The sequence below is a fragment of the Pleuronectes platessa genome, chromosome 8, assembly GCF_947347685.1.
Source record: "Pleuronectes platessa chromosome 8, fPlePla1.1, whole genome shotgun sequence".
Lineage (NCBI taxonomy): Eukaryota > Metazoa > Chordata > Actinopteri > Pleuronectiformes > Pleuronectidae > Pleuronectes > Pleuronectes platessa.
This window is the reverse complement of record NC_070633.1, coordinates 24,996,432-25,022,559: the sequence shown is the minus strand read 5'-3', so window position 1 is coordinate 25,022,559 and position 26,128 is coordinate 24,996,432. Positions and strand designations below refer to the sequence as shown.

General features: G+C 42.9%; 2 protein-coding genes across 2 annotated transcripts; one reads left to right on the top strand and one right to left on the bottom strand.

Moving 5' to 3' along the window:
• neil3 (nei-like DNA glycosylase 3) lies at positions 1-8,909 on the top strand. Its single transcript, XM_053429498.1, has 10 exons — positions 1-208; positions 303-409; positions 1,912-2,046; positions 2,456-2,669; positions 3,627-3,701; positions 3,956-4,122; positions 5,900-6,063; positions 7,327-7,741; positions 8,048-8,228; positions 8,412-8,909. Exons 1-10 carry the CDS (start codon positions 101-103, stop codon positions 8,592-8,594), a joined length of 1,749 nt encoding a protein of 582 aa, XP_053285473.1. The 5' UTR covers positions 1-100; the 3' UTR covers positions 8,595-8,909.
• aga (aspartylglucosaminidase) lies at positions 8,301-22,447 on the bottom strand. The gene is made up of 9 exons (XM_053429499.1): positions 22,113-22,447; positions 19,701-19,854; positions 17,896-18,008; positions 15,599-15,711; positions 13,477-13,585; positions 12,987-13,062; positions 12,511-12,618; positions 10,334-10,467; positions 8,301-9,079 (listed from the first exon to the last, which is right to left on the bottom strand). Exons 1-9 carry the CDS (start codon positions 22,255-22,257, stop codon positions 8,979-8,981), a joined length of 1,053 nt encoding a protein of 350 aa, XP_053285474.1. The 5' UTR covers positions 22,258-22,447; the 3' UTR covers positions 8,301-8,978.
• Between the last annotated feature and the right edge of the window lie 3,681 nt (positions 22,448-26,128).

The window sequence follows — 26,128 nt, the reverse complement described above, 5'->3', positions numbered from 1 at the left end:
TCTTGGCGGGGAGTGTGGATCACAACACGCGCATTTATCTCGGGTTAAGTTTCCCTTCATTTCTAACTCGGGTTAAGTTTCTTAAACAGGAACCGGGAAGATGGTGGAAGGTCCCGGCTGCACTTTGAACGGAGAGAAGATCCGCTCCAAGGTCAAGAGAGGACAGAAAGTGAGAGAGTTCAGAGGAAGCCTGACGAAGACAGCAGCGGTGAGTTGTGTTGTGTTGAGTTGTGTTTGTTTACAACATGTCCTCCCTGACCAGTGGAGCTGTGAGTTGAGTTTGTGTGTTTGTTTCTCCACAGAGAAACAGCGGGGGACATGTCTTCCTCGGTTTCGTCGGCTGTGTGTTCTCCGGGGTTCAGACTCTGGGGAAGGAGCTGTTCATGCACTTTGGTCCGAGGGCGTTGAGGTAAACAAACACACACACTGTGAATTAAAGACTAAATCATCCTTCATTTATTTTATTTATTGGTCCCACAACAGATCTTCAGCAAAGAGCAAAGTCAAAAAAACATTTCAGTAAAGTTAAAAAATAAGAAAACATGCAATACTTAAAAAGTACATACAATATAAATGGCCCCAAATAATATATATAATCTAATAATTCAGTTTCTAAGAAGTCGTTCCCTCATGGATGTTATGTACTGTATATTATTATTTATATTATATTATATCTTATTCCCTCGATAAACGTTTCCTCTTGTGAGAGTAAGTAATGCTCCCCACAGCGCCCTCCTCCGGGCCTCCACTGCTCCTACACGTGGAGGGACGTTTACACAACACAACACAGCTCAGGTTTATTATATTATTCAATTCAATTTTATTTGTATAGCACCAAACTATCATATATATTATCTCAAGGCACTTTACATAGAAGGTCAAGACCTTAAAAAAATATATGTATAGAGAAACCAAACAGTTCCCACGATGAGCTGGCTACTGTGGAGAGAAAACACTCCCTCAATAGCTGGAAGAAGAAACCTGGAGGAGCAGACTGGATGTGGGCGGCCATCTGCCTCGCCCGGCCGAGCACAGGAACTTAGGGAGGAGAGGAAGAAGAAAGATAGAGAGAGAGAGAGATAGAGAGAGAGAGAGACCAGGAACAGTTGTGCAGCATCAGGTTTCAGCTCTGACTAGTTGTTATTAATGAGAAATCAGCAACTGTTTATATAACAATAATAGTTTTTGTCTGAATCCCGCAGCTCTGGGGTCAGAAATACCTGCAGAGAGAATATAATACATATAAAGTGAAGTACAATAACCAAGCGACACATTTCTGAATACAACAAAGGAATAACAAAGCATAGACCAGCATAAGATGAATAAGATGAGAATGCTATGATGTGTGTGTGTATGGATCGTTTTTTACTTGCAGCAAATTTCGTTGTATTATTTTGTTCGGTGACAATAAAGCCTTGATTCTTATAGACTGAGGGGAACAGCTTTTTGAAATAAGGCTCTGAAAACACCTTGGTCAGTAGTTTTCTATAAAATCAAAGCTCTTTTCACTGCACTGTATTCACAGATTAATACCAGTTATTATTGTAATGGGCGGTGTTGCTTTAGTTTTCAGTGTTCGGCCTGAATTCAGTAATTTATTCCTTCATTTGTAACATTGTCTGAAATGATCTTTCACAGCAAGAGATATTAAATAGAAAGGCACCATTATATGAACGGTTTTGGTATTTTACAGTGTTACAGTGGTTCTATAATCATCATGGTCAAATTCCAGTGGCTTGTATGTGAGTACTGAAGTATGTCTGTAGACACACTGCTGAGATGGAGTCTCCCACCGCCGGGGCCACCTCTTTGTCCTTCAGTTGACAAGTCTTATATGGATTGAGACCCGCTATCCTCAGAGTAAATTTGTCTTTTTCTTTTCCACCTCTCTTTCATGCTCACCTCCTTTAGAGTCCACTTCGGTATGAATGGATCAATGCGTATAAACCCCGCTGAGAGGAAGGAGAGGACGGGCTCTGCACCAGTGCTGGAAATACACCTGACTAACGACGTTGTGTGCTTCTTTGACAGCACTGTGGAAATAAGGTAATGGGGACACCAGCTTGCCGGGATAGATTGAGGTGACAGAAGTTCACCTTGGGGTATGAGTCTCATACGGGGAGACGCACACGGGGAGTATGTCCTACATTAGGCTGTGTCTGAACACGGCGGCTGTTGCATGACAAACGCAGCCGGCGTGGCTCAACATTTGTCCTGTTCATCGACTCCACGCTCCCGGTGCAGCCAGACACACATTTAATTCTACTGTCTGGAAATTTCACCTACGCTGCTCCGTCTCATAACAAACAAACTGAGGCAGAGTATATACGAAAGAAACCATTTTAGAAATGTGTAGCCTCCACAGTGCACCCGTGACCCGGTGGCACGCTTTGCAGTAACAGCGGCCATATATTCTCCCGAGTTGCTCCTGCACTTTGAAATTGTGTGCTCGCAGGTTGACGGAGGACTGCGAGCAAAGGGTGAGAACTATGGAGAGTCTGGATGTGTGCTCCTCCAAGTTCAGCTTCTCCCAATCCGAGAAGGCGTTGAGGAGCCAGAGCAGCAGGAGGCTCTGCGACGTTCTCATGGACCAGGCCGTCATGCCGGGCGTCGGGAACATCATTAAAAACGAAGCCCTGTTTGACTCGGGCCTCCACCCGGGCGTGAAGGTATGGAAAACATGATAGATTGTGTTCATCTGAGGAACAGGAAGAAAAAAAGAAGTTAAATCCGTTGTGTTGTTCGTGGAGCGCATCGCAATGAGGAGGGGTGAAATGGGGAAAAGACAAAAATATGCTTGGTGGCGTAGACGTGCTTATTCATCGGTGCAATGGAAATGGAAATGTTCTGTCTATGAAGGAATGTTGGGAGTCAAATATGTTTACAGTCTTTTTTATTTACATAAAACGGTTTGAGGTTTTGAGGGGTTGCTGGGGGGGGGGGGGGGGGGGGGGGCATTGGGAGAGAGGGGGGATCATAGACCCTGGACAGATCCCATTAGATGGTCCTTCCTGCACATTCCCAGCTCTGCTTGTTTCTGGATACAAACCTCCTCTGTGGTCGTAATAAGAAGCAACTCATCTCTATCTCATCTCTCTTGAGTTGTGAACGATCCACTGCCTTCTCTTTGCTCTTGAGGAATATTTTTATCAAGGAAACTAGAGTAAAAATCTGACTTACAGATTCACCTCACCGCTGGAAGTAAGACCCCCTTTGCAGGATGAGCACTGCTACCGCTTCCGGGGGCTCTGTTCCCTTTAGAAAACATCAGATTGGGGACATGAATAAAGCACCGGAGACCGAGACATTAATTCAGGACTTTTGACCCCTTCTTCTTCTTCTGGGACCATTGAATCTTTATGAACTTCCATTATCCAGCACACTAGGGTCCTGACAGAGCTATAAGTGGTTTTTCCTCTCTAGTCAAATCCTCGCTCTCCGATATGTAATTTTCCTCCGTTGCATCACTTTCGATCCAGGTTTTCATGTCCGGTTGTCTTATTGGTTATATGCTTGTATTATTGATTTGTGCGTTTTCGTCTCTCTGTTGAAACGAGGCTGCAGACAAATGAGATCTCCTTCCCTCTCTGGTTGTGAGCTGTAACTGAGTTCTGCTTCCTCCTCAGGTGCAGCAGCTGGCGGACGAACAGATCCACCACTTGGTGAAAATGACTCGTGATTTTACTCTCCTGTTTTATAAGGTCAGACACATTTTATTTATTTATTATAGATCTGTTTGTGTACAATATGTATCATATTTACATTTTGGTTCATAACTTCAAAAATAGATTCAATTTCAATGTTTTGCTGAGGATGAGGAGCAGGAGTCAAAAAACAAATGTTCCTTCTTCTTCAATGCATAACAGACGAATAAGGAGAGTGGAATGTTCCTCTTGTTATCTTTTGACCTCATCTTTCTATTCGCTCTCTTCTGCCCTTTCTTGTCTCCTATCAGTGTCGCAAATCCGGCTCTGCCCTCAACAAACATTACAAAGTCTACAAGCGTCCCCAGTGCGGCCAGTGCTTCCACGTTATCACCGTCTGTCGTCTTGGAGACAACGGGAGGATGACTTACTTCTGCGAGCGCTGTCAGAAGGGAAATCCCAGCGGGGTGGACATCAGGTAGAGATTCTCACAGACCATCGGCAATTTGACTGCAGAGGTATTGTCTTGAGCTCTAGTAAAGATGCTTTCAATGAAGGCTGGCGTACACTGCCTCAGCAGCTTCAATGCATCTTTTCTATCACATGTTTGTCGAGCAAATTGTTTTCTCGCCGCCTTTTTATCCAGGGTTTTATGAACAATACAATATACTGGTTTTCTTTTTTCCTTTTGTAGAAATGTGATAAAACCTGGAATCGTCTTGTAACAGTAGAGTTTCTTTATCATGTTTTCTTGCCTAAAAGGCGACACCACTACAGTACAGTAAAAACAAGGTGTCGTTTTTCAAACGTCTTTGGAGAAAGTTCTAAAGCCTTTTTAGATAAAAGGTTCAATTTTAGAGGGGCCATGCTTGCAGGCAGATGGGCTTGGCAGGGAGTGAGAAGTGTGATGGCGCCGGTGGGCGGGGGGGTATTAATGCACATGTAAGGCTATGTTTGCCAGACAGGGCACAGGCTCAACACCTCCTGGGTTGTGTTTGAGCAAAGCTTTGCAAGGGGTTAGAGCCCAAAGCCCTTACAACACATTACTCAGCTGATAAATGCAATCTGTGAGGGACGTTTCCTGAAAGCCACCGCTCCTTCCTCCTGCTCTATGACTGTTGGCAGAGCAGATTTGACTTCTTGTCAAACATAGTCGAGCCTCATGTCGGAGCACTAACATGTATGCCGGGAGCAAACATTGCCTTCTCACATATCTTCATCCTCTGCTTAAACTGCAAATGTTAGCCCAGTGCAAGTTTCCTCTTTGCCTGTAACACAGTTTGACTTGCGTGAACCACTAAGAGTATGGGGCCACCCAGTTTGTCCTACGATGGATACATGTATAATTCATGTTGCACTTCCACTACCGAGGACAACTTGCTTTTTGTATAAGTAATCAAAGAAATGTATGTTCACGTGCGACTCTGTGGGTACTCGCCCAAAGACAAGAAACAAAAAGCCAGCAAAACATTTTCCTTCTCTTTTAAAACCATTAACAGGAATATTTTTATTCCATTAAAAAAAAGCTGTGCGACCTATGACCTTTGCAAAAATAACACATAATGAATAAAGCGTGACTGTTGGTTGTCGGTTGGAGGATATTTAAATGTAAATTTCACAGAATAAATGAAGCAGAAAACATTTTACGATTTAAAAAAATTATATATATATTTGTACATATAATTTCCACTGAGATAACACTGATACAACTGTCCTCGAACTCAACCTTCACAGTGCTTATGATGCTCGTCTTTTGTTAAAGCTGCTTCAAAGGGTTGTTGAATAAAGTTCACAGCCGTTTTTTTTTATGCTTTTACTCTGAAGCTTTTCATCTTCTCTCACAGATCAAAAACCATATCAGAAAAATAACAGTAAATGGACTGAATTTATATCGAGCTCATCTGGTGGCATCGACCACTCAGAGTGCCTCACAGTGCATGTTGCCTTCACCCATTCACACAGGGCTTTCTCTATCATACATCATTCACACACTGCCAGGCGGGCAATTAAGAGTTCAGAGTCAAAGGACCCTTCAGCATGCATGTGGGTATCAAACCACTGACCTTCTGGTTAGTGGACGACCCGTTCTACCTCCTGAGTCACAGCTGTAGAATGAATATCGAGTTATTCATTTTGTCTGTACTGTTCTCAGTCAGTGGAGTGATTTCAGCTTCAGTGCACGTCTCCTTCATTAGTAAGCCTGTGTTTTAGTCCCAAAGATTTATTTTTTGTCGCCCCTGCTTTTCTTTATCTAGCAAGCTCCCAGTCAGAAACAGCCTGATTGAATGGGCGTACAATCAGAGAGCCGGCGATAATGTGGCGAAGAAGGAGGAGGAAGACTGGGCCTGTCAGCTCTGCACGCTCATCAACCAGCCGGCAGCGAAAGCCTGTGACGCCTGCCTCACTCCGAGACCCGAGGGTGAGTAAAACATTGTGAATTGGAATTTAATGGGGCGACAATGTCCTTGTAAGCACGAGATAAAATACTAGTAGCTCCGGTTTTGCGGGTTCGAGTCGAATGATCCCACGTGTCCGCCCGCCATCGAGGCTCAAGTGCTTCTGGAGCGAGTCACCGAGCTGCTGCAGTGACTCTGCAGACGAGCAAACTGAAATCTCCATGTGTGGTTGAGTCTGTGTACAAATAACGGTCATGTCTGTCAACTGGCCGTTTGACTAAGACTATCTGGTGTGTGAAAAAATTTCTTCTGAAATCCGTCTGTTGCATCTGCCAAACCTCAGTCCAATGGTATTTTAAATATTTTGTGTTTTTTTGGGGGGGGGAATCGTGCTGCCACTCTTCAAATATATATTTTTTTATTCACATCACAGCTGACTGAACAAGCGAATAGCTGCAGCATGAGTATCACTGACTCCAGACTACAGTTTCCCCATGGTTCATTTGGTTATGCTGAGCTTTTCAGGCACGGGTAAATTGCCGACTATCGTATGTCAGCCTTTCCTCTTTTGGCTCGGATTCCTGCAGTTGCATCAGATGTTCTCATTCTCCTGCCGCCGCACTTTGGACAGAACGGAAAACCTCCAGTTCCCAGCATCTGGCTGCATTTATAGTGCTTATAAAAAGTATTTTACATTTGAAATAAATTTAAATCACTGGTAGGGATCTAAAAATAGGTATTCCTCCATTGATTGGTGTTAAAAAGCCACAAAATCTTATTTGAGCCTGTGCTGTAAAACATTTAATCTTCAAAGGGGGATGAAAACCTGGATGGAAACTAGATCTACAAATGAAAAGACACATGTGCAAAGTCCAAGACAATGTTCGCAGATGAACTGTTCCTTTTTTTTAAATGTACAAATGAATAATAACAACTTATTTCCAGAGGGAAGGTTGTGTTTTGCTTTTCGGTAATACTCTGATTAGCATTTCTCCAAGTTATAAATCAGTTGACCACAACGCTGCACCACTAAAAACAGTTGGGGGCTAAGTACCTTGCTCAAGGGTAAATTAATGGCAGTAGTCCAGGGAATGCAGTTTACCACAACAGCAAACATTTACTTGGCTTCAAAGTTTTATAAATGTTACATTAGCATGTGGATATTATCAGCACAGCGGATTGTGAGACTTTCTGTGATTCCACACTAGCAGCAGCAGCCAGTGCACCGTGATCAGCTGCAGCTTGAGAAGATGAAATGATTTCTCACTGTGGCTTCGTCTTCACAGTTCACAAAGACCACATCGGCACCGAGGCCACCCCCTTCGCCACCGACCTGATTAAGTACCCCTGCAATGCCTTCAAGAAACCACAGGAGGAGCTCAAAATCAACTGGAGGTCCGGGCTCGGGACTTCCACCCTTGTTTTCTCCGACTTGAGCGAGAAGCCAAAGCCCGTAAACTCCCCGCTCTCCCCTGCCGCCAGTCATTCGAATTCCTTGGCGGCCGAGCGAGGTTTAAATAAATACAGAGTCTGCCAAGGGACAACAAGCCCCAATTATGCCTCTGGTGGCTGGCAGAAGCAAAATGCAGAGCTCTCCAATGGGGAGGCGCTGGCCTCCTACAGTCAGCCATCCAAGAAAATGAGAATTGATCACAGTCCCTTTCCCAGTAACAATGCTCAAAATGGAACCCCCCACTCCGGGTGAGTGAGTCCCTCGCTTGGCTATTCGTGAATAAGTTTATAATAAGAGAAGTTTTTTGCAGCTTCAGTAAGATAAGTAGGATAAAAAACTGTCTGAATTTTTAATGCAGCATTGTTAAAAATGAAACACAGATTGATGAGTAGCTGTAGAGTTTCCATGCAAATACAATTATTAGCCACACGTAGCATCACACGCTTGAGGAGTGGTTGTTTGCTCTCTAATGAGCGTTGACGTGACAGGTGTTCCCCGTGTGTTATTTTTGAATTTATTTCATGCTAATAAGAGCGCTTCTTCACTTCTGTCAGTTCGCGCAAAGCAGGACCAGCCAGCAGCGGCTCCTCGGTTTCCTCCAGTCCCAGTGTCCCCTGTTGTGCATCCCATGGTCGTCCAGCTGTCCTCCGAGTGGTCCACAAGGACGGGGAGAATAAGGGACGGCAGTTCTACGGCTGCTCGCTTCCCAGGGAGACCAAGTGCAACTTCTTTGAGGTGAAACTGGAAAGCAAGAACTCAGCTCTATAAAACATAGTGAAGCCTGGAAAATATAAAAAATAAAGCGTCTTCAGTTTTAGCCAAAACACAAAAAAGTGGCATTTATTTGCATAGCATTTAAACTGACTATAATAACACTTTACAACTTACTAATGAGAAGCGTGTTTTTCTGTGTTGCAGTGGGCAGACCAGCACTTCCCTTCTTGTCACCATGGCAAACGCTGCTTAATGAGAACTGTTCTGAAACTAGGACCCAACAACGGTCGGAATTTCTACACCTGCAGCTTTCAAAAGGGTAAACAGTGTGAGTTCTTCCAGTGGGCAGAGAGCGGACCGGGGCTAGCCATCCTCCCTGGCTGCTAATGTGTTCTACTAGCAGGTTATATAAACGATGTGCTGACCCCACATATAAGGTCATATAAATAAATGGAAATATAAGTGGGACATGATAGTTCATCGTGAAATTGGTGGAATATGCAGATGTTTGTCCTGAAATGTACATTGAGCAGAGAATACCTATCAAATGAATGATCTTCAGCCCAGAAGTGTTTGCATTTAAATTCTCTCTTTTAAAGACATAAATAACAAAGTTGTTACGAAGAAACTGAGATAAATCAATTGTGCGTTTGTTTCCTTTTTTTATTTATTTCCTTTTTGAATAAAACCAACATCATCAGTTTTACAATTCAGCGTGAAGTCTGTCAATTAATTTTAAATACAAAAGAGAGGCATGAGAATAAGAGCTGTTCAGAAGCAGTCCACGGATTTGAGAAGCGGAGCGTCTGACTCGGAGTTTGACACCATGAAGTGAAACTGAGAGAATCCAGGGCTTTTGTTGCAGGCTGCACCTGAAGGAGATCAGAGAGGAAACCAGAGATGTCACAGAAGAAGAACAACTTTCATCCCTTCTAAAGGATTTACTCCTTTAACTTTCGCGTCAGCTGCTTCCAGCTGTCAATGCAGATGTTTGTGAAGATTCTCACTCCAAGTCTGATTGTACAACAAAGTAGAAATGGAGGGAAGCTCGCAGATGTTTCTGGTTCGCTCTGTTCCGACTTGGTGGAGACACCCACGTGTTTAACCTCTTCAGGCTCGTTCTAAAGGTCGTCGGCTGTCTCTTGGTTCGCCGGTGCTTCTGGCTGAGATATAATGAGACACTGAAAACATCTGCCTACAAGGATGTTGTAATAAAAGTCTTCGGAATCACCTGAGGCCGAGTGTGAACTTTGTCTTTTTTTTTTTTTTTTAAGGATTCACGCGAGGCCAAATGTGAGCGGCTGTTAAATCCTTCACACTTACCCCCTCGCTCGACTGCAGCCGCTGTGGTTACAGCCTCCTTGGATGTTTTCAATGTCATTACCCTCATGTCTCATTATTCATACCTATGTTTACAGCGTGTGCGTGATCAGGTGGCAGAAAGACAATGTGGAGAGAACGGTAAATGGAGAGAATCCTGGACTAAGTGTCATTTTTATATGAGAAAGAAAAGGTTCTCTAATGATTCTTCTGATGGAGGGAAGAGAAACTGCATGTGGCCTTAGCCGCTGTGATTATTTTTAAACTTAGTCTGTGTTGTCATGAGAACAAAGCAGTCACAGGGAAAGGGGGGGGGGGGGGGGGGGGTGCTGGGGAGTGTGAGTGGATGACACACTGTCAGGAGAAGGTTTAATATAAGTTTTGAAGCAACTGCCTGCTTCAAAACTTTGCACAAAAATGATAAGGATTACAATTTCCCTCAAATCTTCGTCTCTATTTAAGAAACTGTGAGATCTTTTTAATGATCAGTATCCATAAAGTGGTAGATAAAAGCACAACGTATTAATGTGTATGATTTTCTACATTTTGTTTGTCTTTTTAAGCCTTTTAAATACATTTTTGAATATGGGTGAAGACTATTTTCACAGACGTTAAATGTATTTTTGAATCTTTTTAATGAATTATCATGAAATAGTCACATGCTGTTTGTAACTGGTTAGAATCAGAGGATATTTTCAATCAAACGATATAAAAAGACGTTTGTGTGCGTGTGCGTGTCAGGTGTTTGCATCAGCTCCATTTGGCAGCGAGCGGCACAGTCTGTGTGTGTGAACCCAAACACTCACCATAATGGCCTGTTGTGTTAGCGCAGATGATGGCTCCAAAGAACTCTGAGTAATGCCTCTTGATTCTGGTGATGGCCATCTTGCAGGCTGCTGAGGGATCTGCCCCGGTCCTCATCAGCTCCACGGCCAAGTAACTGTTGGCAGGATCACACACACGGTGCACATGAGGCAAATTTAAAGAGCGCTGTCGAGGCCACCGACCACGGAGAGGACGACGTCGGGGATGATACTGATCTTTTTTTTTTTAATGGTTACATTCCCAGCCTCCCTTCATATGAATGAGACATTTGTGAAACATCTTTTCAGGGGTTCACGAGTACAAAATAAGGAAATGTGGAGAACCAGATTTTCTGTGCTGCACAGACACTACAGGTGCTGTTTACTCCCTTATCTTGAGGGTGCATTTTATAACGAGAGAGACATCTGTTCTTTGCAAAAGCGTATCAGAAGCTTGTTCCTCTCTGAATACTGACGATGGTTGAACACCACGCTGTGTCTTTCTTCCACACGTTCGCAAATGAGCGCGAGTTAAACTCCTCTGTGCTCCCCCAAGGAGGTCAACTTTTTCTATTCCTGTTTGTTCGCAGTATTACACAAAAACTACTCGACCGATTTCGTAAATGTCTCAGATCAATTCACGGACCTTGATGAAGATAATCAGACATCTTCAAGGGACTGATATTTCTATGTGTGTGTAATCTGGTGCACATCCAGGTCTCGTGAATTTAAATGTGGTTTCAGAGGGGGACTGTTGAGCCTTCCACTGGGTGCCCTTCTAGTTGACATTTGAATATTCCTCATGGCCGACTTTAAAAGGGAAGGATTCAGAACTTTGGACTTGTAGTTGTTAACTTTTTCGTGTGGTTTAAAAAGAGAAAAAAGTATTTCTGGTGGTGGTGGGGGGGTTGTGCTCTTTCCGATGTCCTTTTGATAGTCCTGGTGTAGCCTTGTAACACACGTATCAATTAAAATCTGTAGCCTGCTGTGAAACAGTTGGGCACTGAGAATGAATGAAAAAAGCACACACACACACACACACACACACAGTCTTTGAAAAACTCAGCCCCCAATAGTACTAGGATGTGACTCGGAAGAAAAACACCACCATGACTGAAACAGGATCCCTTCAGGTGTGGGTGTGAATGTAAAGCGGAGTGAAACTTAAAAGAGCAGCATGTGGGCTCGCCAAACTATCCTGGATAAATAAAGCTACAAAAAAAAACAAAAAATAAAATCTTCGGAGACTGCTACATTCACACAGCCTGAAAAACAAACAGCAGCTTTAAGTGAAATCTGGCCTCTTGTGGAATGTACAAATGACAGTTTTGGGGCAACATAGTCCACTCGCGTCTTTCTAATGCTGTTTGAGGCACATGCACCGAGAGGCTCACACCAGGAAGTGGCTGCTTAAAATCTGCACGTGTCACGGATGTCCATATTCTTGGAAACATCGTGCTTTTGTCAAGAGAAGCTAGAGAAATGAAAACCCTGGTTCAGGAGCATGGAGGTGTTCAGATTGATGATAAACTATTTTCCAGCACAATTCATGACGCAAATGCAAATCTCAATATCCTCCATTCGACAGAGTTTGCACATTTGTTGTATTCAGGACATTTCCTACACGAGAGGACATTTAAAACCGTGTCCCAAACTCAGGGGTCCTCTCCTTCTGGAGGATGAGCTACACACAGCCCAGCAGCCTCTCTCTGAAACATAATGAATTCTGGGATAGGTCGGCCCAAGAAGGATCCACCCATTGGAGCCTGTGTTGCTCGGGGAGGGAAGGAGGCGTTTGTCGGCTGCATTTGAAGGAGCCTTCGTGGGACAGCCTCGCTGTGCCACTGTGACCAGATCGGTCTTCACATGCAGCCTGAATTGGGACACAGCTACATTCTCACTTACATATGTGTTTCCATGTGTTTTATAGAGGCTTTAAAAGCTGAGAAATGAGTCCACATTGAATTCACATTAATAACATTCCAATCACAACCGCAATCCTTTTCTCTGAGATGAATAAGAACATCTTAATCTGAAGGGGCCCTTGAGTCCTGACCTTCCCTTTTTATATATACCTTATGTGAGACATCGATTTTCCCTCCGTGCATCTGGGCACAAAGTCACAGCGAGGTACCAACACAGTTATGACCTCGATCACAGCAGAACAATTGATGAGGTACCTGGGGAGAAAGCGCATCATGATGTCTCCATCTCCAGTCGCCGAGGCACCGCCGGCTGAGCTGTCTGCGTAGGCCCCGGCTCCGACTATGGGAGAGTCCCCAACACGACTGCACGGCAAGGAGCAACCACAGGGTTCATACACAGAGCAGAAAAAAGGGCTAATCATATTTCTGAATATACACTTTTTTTCTAGATGCACTAAATGCTTATAAACACACTGGAAAAAGTAGATTTACAGCATCAACTCCAAACAACACTGATTCTTTAGAGAATCTTTCGAAAGCTGGACAAACTCAAACTCCAAAATTTGAATCTCAAACAGTAAAATTCTCTCCAAACCTATAAGTTATGGTAAGAATGAGATTATAACTGAAAGACTGGATGATTTCATCCAAGAACAAATATCCCTAGGCCTCGTCAAAATCACTAATACATATTCTGCCCATTTCTGACACTAATAACATCATCTACGTACCCTGGAACCTTGTGATTCATTCCATTGGTGGAGGTACCTGCAGCCACGTGACCGTCTCCATCAACAGCCACCATCCCTGGTGCGAACAAAGAAAGAACACTTTGAGGAAATCTGTGAAAATGTCTGAGAGATCCAAGCCAATAGGTTCCTTCTTGGCCTGTGTCCCGTCCAGCAGTAGTTTTTTACGTCATGTTACTAAAGAACAGGATTGAAAACGTTCAATGTTGATTATTCTTATTATCCTAACAAACTCAGGTAATTCGTACAAACACTAAGTGAAAATCAGGTTTGATCCCGACAGTGACACAAATTCAATGCCTCAACATTTAAGTGTTTCCCTGATAATCTCTTCTTCCAGTGGAAATGTTATGCTGCTAAAAAAAACCCTCCTCTTATCACTGGCTCGTTTCAATTAAGTGCTTAAATACTAAACTGTTAAGTGTCCGGGGAAAAGCCGGCTTCCCCTTCGCTGTGAACTGATAAAACTCACCTATGGTGTCGTGGGAGTGCACATTAGCATGCCGGGCCCTCTCCCTCTCCTCCAGCATCGCCCTGGGCTTGTAGGGTCCGCAGTGCTGGGAGGGATCTGGAAATACATTCTTTTGACAGGAGAGAAAACATCAGCAGACAGAATAGCACAATCTGCAGGCATTTACTTTTGCGGAACTATCAGCACTATTGTCCTGGATTAGTTTGGTACTTCATAATAAATGGTTGGCAGTCTTGTTTGGCTTCAGAATCTGACAAAACCACGCTCCCAGTGGTCTTGTACATTACGAGGACAAAACCTCCCAGTACGAATTCCTCCACCTCCTCCTCCTCCTCCTCCTCCTCCTCCTGCTGCTGCAAAAATGTGTCCTTCGGCACTCAAAAGCCATTTTTTATTGAGACACACAGGCGGCCCACTGTACCAGCTCATTCATTCAAAGTTGACTCGGAGAGGGAGGGGGGGGGGGGGGGGGGGGGGGGGTCAGCCAGCACAGAGCACAAGATGTGAATATCTGTCGGAGTGCAGTGTGGTTTGACAAAAGCTTTTCTCTCTCTCTCTCTCTCTCTCTCTCTCCACCTCAAGGCGTCCTGTGAATGGCTGAGTGTTCCCAGTTGACCCGCGGGGGCCGGTGTGAAAAGTTTAGTCAGTGTCTTCTGCTGCTTTGATCTCACAGGTAAGTGGGATGCAGCTCAAAGTAAAAAAATAAAAGTGTCAAATGTGGAGTTTTTAAGTGACCGGAGACAAAAAATAAATAAGACTGGGAGCCATAAGAACCTAAATATTAAAAACAAAGATCCCTTTTATGTAGAATGTGTGCGTTCATCATGCCATCAAGTAAAGCAAAGCTGGGCTCAACCGGCCTGTTGTATGGGAAGTGCCCGTGCATTATTCATAGAGCCAAGTCTGTTACATTCCATTTCATGCAGGCGAAGGTAAAACCCTTGAAAACAGTCTCTTAAGTTATAAATAATAAAAGGTACAGTTGTTCTCCCGTGACCTCAGCAACAATCTGGAACTTTTCAGAAAGGCCTGTCAACGGAATAATTCAAGTCGAGGTAAAAGGGAAATAATGACATATTTCTTCAGATTCATGCTGGTACAGCTGTGAATTCTCCACCGAACCACCAACGAGGCTTTTACCTGGAGATGGTGCAGCAGATTTATTTACTGTCTATAACTAATAACTCCAGAAACCTCTTTCTGTGTGTGTGTGTGTGGCTCAAACAACCGATTCTGCAGCTGCGGTTTTTGTGAGTCGAGCTTCAGCGAACTTTGAATAAACGTGTGAACATCTCTTAGTGCAGCAGCAGAAGAGGTGGAGCAGCTTCAAGCTTCCTGCAGGTGTTGCTGCAGGACTCAATTCCTGCAGCAACACAAAAAAAGCTGCATCTAGCTTTACTACAGAACCAGCAAACAGCTCAAAACACACATAATACAATCTACAGCTGCACTAAGCACATGCAGTACATGCAGGGTAACCAATACTGTGTGTTCTTTCCTCTGGCTCTCTATTTGCCAGTATTTACTGATGGAAGTTTACTCTGCACCAAGTGTATATTATTCATTTTGATAAGGGTATTGTGTACTTTGCTACACCAAATGATTAATTGGCTGGAATTGGTCTAGAACGCTTTGGGAGAAAAACTCCAATTGTGGAATTGATCAGCTTTTTCCCTCCCTCAACGGCTCGGGGCTCTTATCTCTCAAGTCTCGTAGTGAAGCCGCTCAGGGAACATCAATAGAGGATTGTATTTGTGTACCGGGGATCCACAAGTGTAAATATAGTAAATTTCACTAATAGGACCCTTAATCTCTGTGGCACAGCTGACTTGAAATGAAAAACCACGGTTCTATCTGGTGATTCGGGCTCATTATAGGGACGGTGAAGAGGAGAGGTTGTTTTTATTTTAGTTTCTGGATTGCAGCGATCCACCGCTGAAGGGCATCACCTTTACCACCAATGCTGACTTTTTATGAACTACTTTAGAATGCCTGTCAAATTCCCAGCCGGATATCAATCTTTTAAAAGTAGCGCGCGCCTGTAGCCCCCCCCCCCCCTCCCCCCCTCCCCGAACAGGTGAGGAAAAAACACACACTCCGGTAGACACACACACACACACACCTTTCGATAATTAGGTTGGCAGTTGCTCCCCAGCCACTGGGAGAAAATATTCACAGATTTGTTGGTAGTCAGGTCCTCGGCAGGGAAGCCCATGTTTTCAGCAAACAAGGAGGCTGTGGAGAGAGAGAGAGAAGTGATAGTTTCAGAGAGGGGGGGGGGGGGGGGGCTACACACTCTGGACCTCGCTGACCTTGGGTGATAAGAAGAACAAAAAGGTCACAAACAAAAGGACGGAATCTGATCTCAATTTGTCTCGTCGCTTCAGCCTCATGAGGGAGGACGTGTTCCACCGCTTCCTGTTTTCTGAACAGTGGTGACCTTTCCCATTTCCGCGGAAATCCCGGCTCAATTTTGATGAATAGGCCGTAATGAATTGAATCTTCACGGGGGTATAAAATAAAATAAGCCGATCTTGTGATATTTTGACATATGAGCCAGACGATTTGATTTAGAAGACACTTGTCGTATGGAAATAATAGACTTCAGTTATTGACCTTCAGTTAAACTGAATCGCAGAGAGTTGTGCTCCTTGTCGTTCTTCACTCGTTTTTTATTCATTTACCCGTGAAAAGTCTTTGTATTCAGAGTGTTATACTTTTTTTTTCTTGTTAGCTTCACTTTTAGAAAGTGACAAATACCAGCTTTCATTTGAATTGGGTTTACAGCACGTCAACACTGAAAGAACTCTGCGGGGGGGATTTAGCTCTTTCAACACATCGTGCAAGAATTACGAGGGTTCAGAAGAGACAGATCTGTAAGTAAGAATGAAATCATCACACTTGATAATGATCTGTGGAAACAACAGGGACATTGTAGCTTCTCTAGTTATGGTCCCTCGTGCTGCTTTCAGACGTGCACTGAACTCCAGACATTCTCCTGAAGTTAATCGGTCCACGTCGGTATGTGACACACAAATGTCAGAGTCAGTTGCAACGGGCAAAAGGAATTTCCCCCCTAAAATGTCTGAAGAATGTCCGAGAGAGGATGGAGTGGGAAACGTCCAGGGAATTCACAGCGGAGAGCGAGAGGGCAACACTTGACATTTCTAACACTTGGCGGACGCACAACGGTGAAAAACAAAAAGAACACACATGTCGTACACATAGAAAACACAGAAGAAGACGTCAACTTGGGAAGACAACGAGATTCAAGAGCTTTTGGTGACAAGAGCCGATGTTTTCTGTCCTGCAGACGAAAACCTTTTCATTTCTACACAGGAAACGACTTGGCAGGTCCGTCCTCTTGCTCACCTGAATGTTCCAGACATTCTCCGGCTGCTTTCTTTATACGTGAAAGGCAAATAAAGACAAGAACCCAACTGTCTGGACATTAATGGCTCAAGATTTTGAGTGCAACCCAGTTCAGTTCCTGCTCGTTGTGCGGGTTTCTGCCTTTTGTGTGGTCTTCACCAAGTTGTGCTGCTCAGTCACTGTGATTGACTCCCTCCTGTGTTCCTGTGCATTTATCCCATTGCTTCCATCAGTAGTGAAATTGTGGCGGCTTTGAGTCGTGAGCTGTTCTCTTTCTCTTCACACTCTCCTCTTTCCATAATTTTGAAGGAGGCCGATTTTGGTTTTCATCACTTCAATACAACTCTGTTCCAGAACTCTACCCGATTCCTTTTGTGTGTTTCTTGTGAAGTGAAAACCTGGGCACATTTCCCCTCTATTGCTGACAAGAAAACGTCCTGCAGAGTGCTTCTGACTTGCTGTGCAGAAATGAAAGGGTTTTTATTCCTCACCATGGAAATCATTTTCCGGTCATCCACAAGACTCATGTCTACCAGCTTGTTTCCCTGCATGCACCTCCTTCTTTAGAATGTACCCAGCTTGAACTCTTGTGATTTGGACATTGTGCATTAAAAAAGGTTCTAAATAAAAATCTATAACTTTCTATATACTTACAGCTGGGACTGTATGTTTCCTCTCTGGCTGTTATACAATCGTTCTATTTATGCTCAGAGCATCATACTGCAGCTATGACGCATGCATTCATCACCGACTGCTTATGGTGGTGATCGAGGGGATTAAAGCTAATTCAAGTGACCCATTAGACATCAGGCACCATATAAGTGCCTAAAAGGGGTTTGGCCCTGATGTGACACCTGCTTAATGAAGATGACTAATGTAAATCCAGCTGCCGCATTAAACACTTTTAATTCCTTTTCAAACTGGCTCAAGACAAATGTATTTAGAACAAACTTGGACAGTGTTGGATCTCTAATGCCAGGGTTTCTAAGATCGGCCCTTCAACCATTGAACAGATTTTTATTTTTAAAGGTATAAGACCTCATATACCTGACTCCCCCACCAGCAGTGTGTGATCGGTGCGCTCCATCACCGCCCTCGCTACTCCGATGGCGTTCTTGATTCTTCTCAGGTCCGCGACTGCACCGACCTCCATCGTATCCCTGCGCGGAGACAATACACTGTGAATGAGCTGTCCCTCTGCAGGGTGAGTGGACAAGAGTCGTGGCAGATTCGAGAGTCAGCAGGTGACCCGTCTATCAGCTCTATAAACCAGTACCGGTGAAGAATACAAACCACAACAGCAGCACAGTTCAGATGTCGTGTCCCTGCCCCCCCCCCCCCCTTCATAAAAGGCAAGCTGGTGATTAACTCTCAATCATTTACATATCACAGGTAATAAAGCAAATTAGAACTAACGTGTGTGAAAACACTGACACCTTTCTGGATATTATTTCACAAATTAATTGTGTTTGTAGAGATAAGTAAATGAATCAAGCCCATGAAATGCTACTAAGGTTAATATTGCTTATCACCCTATTCGTGATATTTATGTAATAGCTAATAATACTAATAAAAGTATTATAACAACACTACACCAAAGACTGTATATAAAGATGGACAGGAAGATTAAGTTTAAAATATCCTGCGCTTTTGCTTTGGACGTCATTTGAAGCCACAGTCTGCAGCACAGCCGTGGTCGTGGTGTGAAGTGTGAAAAGGAAGTGAAATTAAGAAGATTTTAATGTGAAATTTGAGTCTGGGTCCCATCCACTGACATGGAGGAGGCAGGATGTTTGAGCTTTCATGCAGATGATTGAGCTCAACTTTTGAGGGAGTTTCCACATCCTCCATCTTTCTACACAGACTCTGTACTACACCTGTTAGTCTTAGTATAATGTTTATTCTTGATAATGTGTGAAGAGTGAAGTGGACTCTTTTCATAACGGCAGTAGGTTGCAGTGGCAGTGCCATGGATTGCATTGTATTGATTCATGCTTCTAATATTTTAATCCATCATAACAAAGTTTTGCTTGAAGAATTGCCACAGGGTTGAATCATCTCCCCTTTAAACCCAATATCAAAAATTGAATGTTGTTTTCTCAAGTTCACAACTGTCTTTTTCATGGATGTTCTCTTGGATTGGGTGAAACTGTACAGGTGTTTGGATTCTCTCGCTCCGAGTCTCTATCTAAAATATGTCTGCCAGTGATAACTACTGCATTTCTTATGCAGCTTTATTGGATCGTGTGTGGGAGACGATCCGCTCCCTGGAAAACACTCATGACTATGCAACCAGAAAAAAAGTCAATTTCCCTGCAAAATGGAGGAGGGAACATTTCACAGAGTAATAACAAACAGCTTGCTGCGTGCATTCATCTTCCATTGTGAGATGATACTTGCCTCCGATGATGACTTGCGAGGGTGTAAATGTTTGTGTTTAAGGACCTAATGATTGGAAACCCTTCAGATCCTAATGAGACTGATAATTAGAGGTTTATTAAAGAAAGGCTCGCTGGAAAGGTCAGTCAGTTAATCCTGTAAATGTTAAAGATGCACTGACAGCAGCAGAGCAAGCTGTCATTTGCACAATACATTGGAGATCTGCAGGTGCCTTATTAGAGTGAGACATTTTCAATTATACATAGGTCATTTATTATTAAAAAAAAAGGGAAAACCATTTATCTGTTCATTAAGAGCAATTTCAGGCTCAGAGCACTGCTGGAGATTCAGGCTTTTACCAAAAGAGCTATTTTACAAAATACATCTGGATCCTCATCAACCTTTACCGCCTCATTAGGTTGCATTATGAATTTCCTATTTTTGGAAAAACACCAGTTTATGCCATGATTTACCCATTCATGATCAGGGCGTCCAGTGTGGTCTCTCCAGACTCATCGGGGCTCCCGCCGTAGCCCACGGTCCCATCGCACTGCTCCACCTCACAGCGTGCACAGCCCTCCTGCACCGCGTCCAGCACCGAGCCGCCGGACTGCAGCACGCTCCACGCTACAACACATCAAACAGTGAGTCACCCGGTGTACAGTACACAAAACATATGCATGATGGGAAATGCAACCACTGCCAATGAAGTTATTAAAGCAAAGAGGGAGTTTTGGGGCCTGAAATCGGGGCTTCCAGATATTTATGCATGTCGATGTTTCCTGTGGACGTGGAGAAGCAAGTTTCTATTGAACAAAATAACGCTAACAAGAAGTCTGCTTATCTTTGAGTTTCGTGTGTGGGCAAATCCCAGGGGCCATTGGGTAAGAAGGGATAGAGAGGCAGGGAAAACCCACACGGACACGGAGAGAACACACAAACGCACACTGACCAAGCCAGGATTCGAACCAGGAACCTTTTTGCTGTGACGCAAACCTCTTGAGAAACATTTTTTTGCAACTTTGATATTGCATGACTTTATGTAATATTCGTTAAGTTGCATGTTAACTATTCAGATTAAAACTTTGTATGATGCACACGAGATGTCCACTTGCTAATAAACAGCGAGTGTGAGCTGACAAGCATTTGGTCACTGATCCCCCGCTGATCCCCCCCGAGTGCCCACAGGGGATCAAAATACCAACTGGTAGCGCTGTCACCAGCTTGCCACTAAATTCTCAGACCAGTAATCTGTGTTCAGCGGGATACAACCACAGATTCCTCCTCCTATCAGTTATGATTTCTATAATATCTATAAATTCTGTTCATCCGCCATCTTTGGTGAGTGCTCTTGACTGGAGGATATCATTATTAATATTTTTTTTAATATCCAACTGCACATTGCAAATCTGTAGAAAATACCACAGAATGGAAAAAGAGAGTAGGCTCCTATTGTCAGCTGCTTTCCTAAGCCCCCCAAAAGCATCAAAGATCTGCATGTGGGGGGGGCAATAAAGGTAGCTCAAAGACTACACCTTTAAATATCCAGCCGCAGAACAGATCGCTGGGCACATTTTTCATTTTCATCGCTGCCTCGGGGATGAGATGTGACGTACATCTGATAAATTAAAGGCTATCCATCTCGAATGGTGAGATTTTTAAGTTCCCTTTAATCACCCGCCGGTTTGATCTGCTGCTTGAGATGTTTCGAGCACCAGTTCCTGTCATTTCTTCTTCCCCGTGTCGGGGCCTGTGCATCCGCTGGAAAACCACTTGACTGCTAAGTGAAAAGCAATGCTGAAATATTTTCAGTTTCAATTTGAACGTGTCCAATGTATCATCCTGAAGGAAATCAAATAGAGTGAGGCGGAGCTGGCACTGGCAGTTACGATGCCTCGCGGGTTTGGCCCATTTCCTATCGGCATCTGAGACGCTGATGGGCTTACATACCTGTGCGCTTAAAGCTTCTGGTGCTGCAAGAAGAATATTTCATAACAATGTGGGGAAGGAGATCTGGAAAATTGTGGTTATGTAGCCAGAACAGTGTTTGCAATTCATTATGCATACAAAACACACCAATCCCTGTATCTCCTTTTATATAATAGAATTGGTCTTTTGCTGATCGATAGATTTGTTTGTTTCATCTTTAAGGCGTCAGAAAATGTCGAACTGGCCTTCACCATCTCCTGCAGCCTGAGGTGACGTCTTTAAAATGTACCAAAAGTGGAAATCCAAAAAAAGACTGAGGAGATGAGAACATTCTGAGAGCGCCACAAGTCGAGGATGTCACATGAAGCCACCTTGATGAGTCACGTCTAGTCAGGGCCCAGTGAAACAAGCTTCCCGAATCAATTTGTGAAACTACAACTCCTGTCTGCAGCTAAAACACGACTGTTAGACACGTAGTCGCTGTTTAAATAGCAGATTGATTTCACACACACACAAAAAAAAAAAACACATATAGGGGACAGTGCTGCTGCAAAATGAGTCACATCAGACTGTCAACACGAAGCCCGGTTCAGCCGACCTCTGCCTCTCTCTCAAATGTCAGTGCTCAATTTGAAAAAAGGCTTCGTCTGCCAACTTGAATAATTGTGCCGTGGCTGGATTTATGGCATTGTCATAAAATGTTCAATGCATGAAAATGTAAAAAAGAGAGAAGCAGGTGAAGTGGCCAAGCTGCTGCTTTTCAGTACAGTGGAAACAAGTGTTGTGCACAATATGTTAAACAATATGAAACATACATTTATTTATATATATTGTTTTGGGTGGTTAAGTGGGTGCATTGTTTTTGCATGCGTTTAGATTCCTGCAGAACGAGCTCTCTAATGAAGAGAACTCGAGATCACGTGGGTTGTAATCAAAGACTGTAAATAGGTTCTTACCTGCAGCCGTCGCGTTCTTGAACGCCCACGTGTTGATGACGAGCGGGAGAGACGCGTGACCGAGTGGGAACAGTAACGTGAACGTGCACAGGAGGGATGTAAACATTGTCCTGTGGAAATAACGTCCCACGGACTTTAAAAGCATATTCAATATATTAACGAGTTGTGTTTGTGTTTCCTCGCGTCACAGGAGGAGTCGAGTCCCCGCTGAACGAGAAACAACCAAGTTTCAGCTTCTTACGAACGAGCTGCAGGATTTTAAAATCAAAACACACGTAACACAGACTTTGATTGAAAAGTTACATTTCTACTTCCTTGTTGTGTCACATGATGAGTGGGCGGGGTCCTCCTTAAAGGTGCAGTACGCATGCGTTGGAGCAGGAAGAACTCAGGCTTGTACTTTGTGGTATAAGGATTTTTTATACTAGCTATAGACCTAATACTACTATTAATACTACTACTACTTCTTCTAATACTACTAATACTACTACGACTACTACTACTACTACTATTACTACTACTACTATTACAATTACTCCTACTACTGCTATTACTCCTTATACTACTACTACTCCCACTATTATTACTCCTGCTACTACTACGACTACTACTATTACTCCTACTACTACTATTACTCCTTATACTACTACTGCTACTCCCACTATTACCACTATAACTACTACTACTAAAAATACCACTACTATTACTCCTACTACTCCTACTACTCCTAATATTATTACTCCTACTACTACTATTACTCCTTCTACTACTACTACTCCCACTAATACTACAATGACTACTACTAATAATAAAACCACTACTATTACTCCTACTACTACTACTACTACTACTATTAATACTACTTATAATAATAATAATCATCATCACCATACTAATAATCAAAGAAGGTAATAATGCCAGTAAATATAATCAAAGAAAGTCAATGTAATAGTTATTTAGTATTGAATTTAACCACTGTAGCAGTACCCCTTCAGAAGTACAAATATAAAATGTTCTATAAGCACCATGGGGAGGGATTGTGCAATACATGGTTAGTAAACACTGGAGATTGGATTGTGCAAAGTACAGTCAGTCCCTGGATTTGTGCAGAAACCGTTCCAGGACTTCTTTATATCTGGAGAAAAGCAATTGTGAAAATATTACTGCACAAGAAAGGAATTCTGAACTATTTCAAAGATAGTTTCTATGATTGTAAATAATATAACACATTGCATTGTTAGAAATACTAGTTTTTGAAGTTGTCAGGAATGTAATTATCATTATTGTATTCTATACACGCGATACTGGGCAAAAACTGTGTCCTGCATCGTTTTAAGAAGCAGCAGCCGAGCTTGTTTATTTGCTCTTTGCTTGGTTCACACTGTCTCGCAGTTGGTATCAGAGGTGAAGTATGAGAAGTCATATTCAATTATACTTATGGACAAAGTTATTTTGGGGGGATTTTTATTATCTTGTGTTGTTGTTATTTTGCCTTTTGACTCTTAGCAAACCATGAAGAGGGCAGAACTGTATATTAGTCCAGGAAGGTAAATAACAATCTTGCTTTATTCCTCTGTACTAGTGGCTTCATTTTAAGGAGGGTTTATTCTCACATTGACATTGGTGTAATGTCATTTCTGGCTTTACATTTCTTAATCGTATCTATAGAACTAATTGATAATTTGGTGAGTTTTAGACAAAAATAACACGCTTGCATTTAAAAACATTTTGATTTAGTTGAAACCCAGTATCCTTGCATCAGGACACTCTCCTGCAGCCCTCTCATCTGAGATGAGTCAGAATATTGCTGCGCTGCATCTTAAAGTTTCCAGTCCTTGGATTGTGTAACATTCCCTCTTGGAGAGAAAATCATGGCAGTTCCTTGACTTGTCTGACTGAACCGATGTTAACAAGAAACAGCAACGGCTGATGAAAGCTGAGCAGGTCCGAACAGCTCCGTCCAAACTCAGAGGCCGGATCTTTCAAAGGAGGCGCTCCACAAAGATTGGATTTCAGAAGATGAGAGATCTCGGCTGAGCCTGCAACGCCTTCCAAAAATGAGATGGTCTGGCCAGAGACCAAAACAAATCGTACATTCAGGTGGTCCACATCGACTCATGAAGTCGTACATTTTCAAGGTTAGAGCCGGGCAGCAGCGCTCACATGTATAAGAGTGTAGCAGTGGAATAGTGTGCTGTGATGTTTTATTTTTATTTTACTTCCCTGTAAAAAACTCACTAAATACTCACAGAAAACAATGACAAGTTGACAAGAACAACAACAAAAAACAATCTATCACTTCACCATCAAACTTTTAGCGCTCGACGCCTTTTCCTGTCACAGCTTAAGATTTTTGCTTGAATATAATAAATCATCTTCTGGCGGAAATGTCACTACTGAAAAAGGAGTGTAGCTAAAGGTTTTTGTTTTCTGTTAAGTAATGGAGGAAATGGAATATGCCTGGTATACTGTGGTCCAAATGTTTCACCATTGATTACTTTATGTCTGTATATTTTAAACAAGGAGCAGATGATCAATAACAAAGCCCAGAAGAGTCAGACTCACCGATTATTTTTCTTTTTCCTGTATCACACGCTGGCAGCTCACTATTTATCTGATGCAAAAAGTATGTTCCCCTTCTTTGCATGTCCGTCCAACACAGTCTGGTCGTATCTGCTGCTCAATGGAAAGGATGATTCATTTTATCAAATGTGGAGCAAGTGATGAATGTAAACCTTTGGATTTTATGGTCTGTATTTTCATTAGGAGTCACCCATCAAAGTAAGATTCCCTTGGAGAGCGCTATTTGGCACGGAGCCATCAGTTAAGTGTCATCTTTAATCATTTCAGCACATAAATCTGTCCCCGGTGTTCCATCAGTCCTTTCCCTCATCTCCTGCAATCTACCCCCTGGTGGGAAAGCAGCTGATTATGGCCTCGACGGAAGCTGGTTGTGGTGAAAAGTTCTGGTGCATTTTCCCCCAAGTCGCACCATACGGCACATGACACACGCTGGGTCCTGGAAAGTCTCTTTCAAGTCCCTGGAAACCTCGTATCATGCACGAGGAGGCAGAGTGTCCCTCAGAGCGAGACACTCGATAGAATTGGATCCTCTCATTTTGTACCAAAACAAGAACAAAGCTCGGGCTCGGTGTGGAAACTCACAATATAGTCTAACCTTGAGACGTGGACACCAACAGCGTGCCCTCTTTTACATTATTCATATGAAAAATACAATTTCCACTTATATTTTATTCATTGGGTTTGTCCTTAAACAATGGGACGTCCTGGTGTGATTTTGACAGGGCGATCTGACGCAGAGAAAAATGGATGAGAGAGTTGGAGAGAGAGAGGGAGTATCATTACTTCCACCTGTGTTATTGATCGATATTAAAGAAGAGCAGCTAAAAGAATAGATTTTTAATAATAACTTCATCAATCACCAACATCCTTTCATGTTGTTTCATAAAGTCCTTCATAACAGTCTCAGAGGGCATCTTGGAAACATGTGTATGGATATCTAAACCAGTCCTCTGCTGGATATAATCCCACTGGGACCATATATGGTTGCTACCTGACAGCTGCTGTCAAAATGTCTTACAGGAAGCATACAGTATGGTGATTCAAACTATTTTATTATTTCTATATTTACATTTCGCACCGTATATGTTTTTAATAAATGCATATCAAACAGAAATGGCTCAATTTATTCGGCAAAATCGTTCTTGGACATATTTAAAAAATAACGTTGATTAGCTGTGGTTACGCAACACTACACAGAAGAGAAGCTGCTCACAGACACTGTTCTAACTGGGATGTTGCTCCAAAAATGATCAAATATCAAAAGCTAGAAAAGCAAATGCATTGTTTTTTAAGTCCGAATTAGCATCGTGGGAAAAGCAGTTAAAACTTTGGCGTTTTAGTTTTGCAATGGTAACGTTAATTGCTTGTGTAGGACGTAGAGTGTCACTGCAGCCGCTGTAGAATCGTTTAAAAAACAGTTTGCAGTGGTAAAC

Bases quoted from the DNA above. Each gene is read 5' to 3' on its own strand.
- aga (XM_053429499.1), bottom strand. From the start codon at position 22,257: ATGCTTTTAAAGTCCGTGGGACGTTATTTCCACAGGACAATGTTTACA. The intron at 19,855-22,112 runs GTAAGAACCTAT...GATGTGTTGTAG, and splicing joins CAAGAACGCGACGGCTGCAG to CGTGGAGCGTGCTGCAGTCC. The intron at 12,619-12,986 runs GTACGTAGATGA...CTTGCCGTGCAG, and splicing joins ATGAATCACAAGGTTCCAGG to TCGTGTTGGGGACTCTCCCA.
- neil3 (XM_053429498.1), top strand. From the start codon at position 101: ATGGTGGAAGGTCCCGGCTGCACTTTGAACGGAGAGAAGATCCGCTCC. The intron at 410-1,911 runs GTAAACAAACAC...CACCTCCTTTAG, and splicing joins TTTGGTCCGAGGGCGTTGAG to AGTCCACTTCGGTATGAATG. The intron at 6,064-7,326 runs GTGAGTAAAACA...TCGTCTTCACAG, and splicing joins CCTCACTCCGAGACCCGAGG to TTCACAAAGACCACATCGGC.